The sequence below is a fragment of the Charadrius vociferus genome, unplaced genomic scaffold, assembly GCF_000708025.1.
Source record: "Charadrius vociferus isolate BGI_N301 unplaced genomic scaffold, ASM70802v2 scaffold509, whole genome shotgun sequence".
In the NCBI taxonomy this organism is placed as follows: Eukaryota; Metazoa; Chordata; class Aves; order Charadriiformes; family Charadriidae; genus Charadrius; species Charadrius vociferus.
Window position 1 is genome coordinate 293660 of NW_009650093.1, and position 1222 is coordinate 294881.

The following is a 1222-nucleotide window of genomic DNA, read 5'->3' on the forward strand; positions in this document are numbered from 1 at the left end:
TCGCTTTGGTAGGCCCCGCCGGGCTCCGGAGCCGGCCCGAAAGCCGGGCTCTCCTCAGATTCCTCCGCCGGGTCGCTGCCCTCGTCCAGGTTGGGATAGGCGAGATCCCCGTCGGGGTTTTCTTTGTACTGGGTTTGCCTCTTGTGTTTCATCCGGCGGTTCTGGAACCAGACCTTGACTTGCCGCTCGGTGAGGTCGAGCAGAGCCGCGATCTCCACCCGCCGGGGCCTGCAGAGGTATTTGTTGAAGTGAAATTCCTTCTCCAGCTCCAGCAGCTGCGTGTTGGTGTACGCGGTCCGGAGCCTCCTGGAGCCGCTGGTGTCCGCTAGCCCCTGGATGTCTTAAACACATAGAAAACGGCCCGTTGGAAAGAGAGGGAGCGGGGACAAGTGGAGGGTCTGGATCCATCCCCTCCCCGTTGCGGGCAGGGTAGAGCCGTGCCCCTCACGAACGAGCGTGAGTGTGGCGGAGGAGCCGCTACGGGAGAAAATAAATGTTTAATTAAACCCTTCCAACTGTGGAAGAGGGTTGGAAATGACTCTCCGGTCCCTTTGCCCCAAGGAGGAGAAAGGATTTTGCTCCCTGGCCTCTCCCTTTAGGGACCTTCCTTCTCAGCCACCTCCGCGAACAAGGGGAATTTCAACCCTTCCCTTTCCTTCCTTTTCTTTTTTTTTTAACTCCTTTTGCCGGCAGTTCGGGGACGGACGCTGCGGGGCTTTGAGTTCATTATTCCTGTATTATCTGGCCAATGAGCTCCGGTGTCCGCCCTTCTCCTGCCCGGCATTTACCTGAACGGTGCCATTAAAATACTTGAAACGGTGAATTGTGCCTTAAACACTTTGTCCCGGGGGAAGGAGGGTCCCTGGCCAGGGCTACCGAGCTCCTCGGCCACGGAGCACCTCAGGGAGAGGCTATTGCTTTATTGGGGGGCTAGGGGGGGGATTTATTTTATTTTGCCATGGGGAGCTGCCTTTCCCCTCCGTGCTGGGCGCTGAGAGTCCTGCTCTCTCTTTTTCCACCTCCCCATCCTGCTGGGAGCAGCCGCCGCGTTACCCACCCGTCTTTCTTTCCCCCCATCCGCTCTTCTTTCGTTTTTTGGTTGTGGGCTGTTTTCATTTATTTATTTATTTAGGCTTTTTTATTCCCCTGTAAAAAAAAAAAAATAATTCAAGGCTGGGAGGGAAAGTCAGACAAATGGAGCTGTGGCTGGGCTGCCAGCTCC

The 1222-nt window shown here is 56.0% G+C and overlaps 1 protein-coding gene across 1 annotated transcript in view; it reads right to left on the reverse strand.

Moving 5' to 3' along the window:
- The window catches only part of HOXB2 (homeobox B2), a 2094-nt gene that overhangs the window by 230 nt on the left and 642 nt on the right, over positions 1 to 1222 (reverse strand). The window contains exon 2 of the mRNA XM_009892213.1: positions 5 to 340. Within this exon, the coding sequence (XP_009890515.1) occupies positions 5 to 340 (336 nt within the window). The remainder of the gene's footprint in view (positions 1 to 4; positions 341 to 1222) is intronic.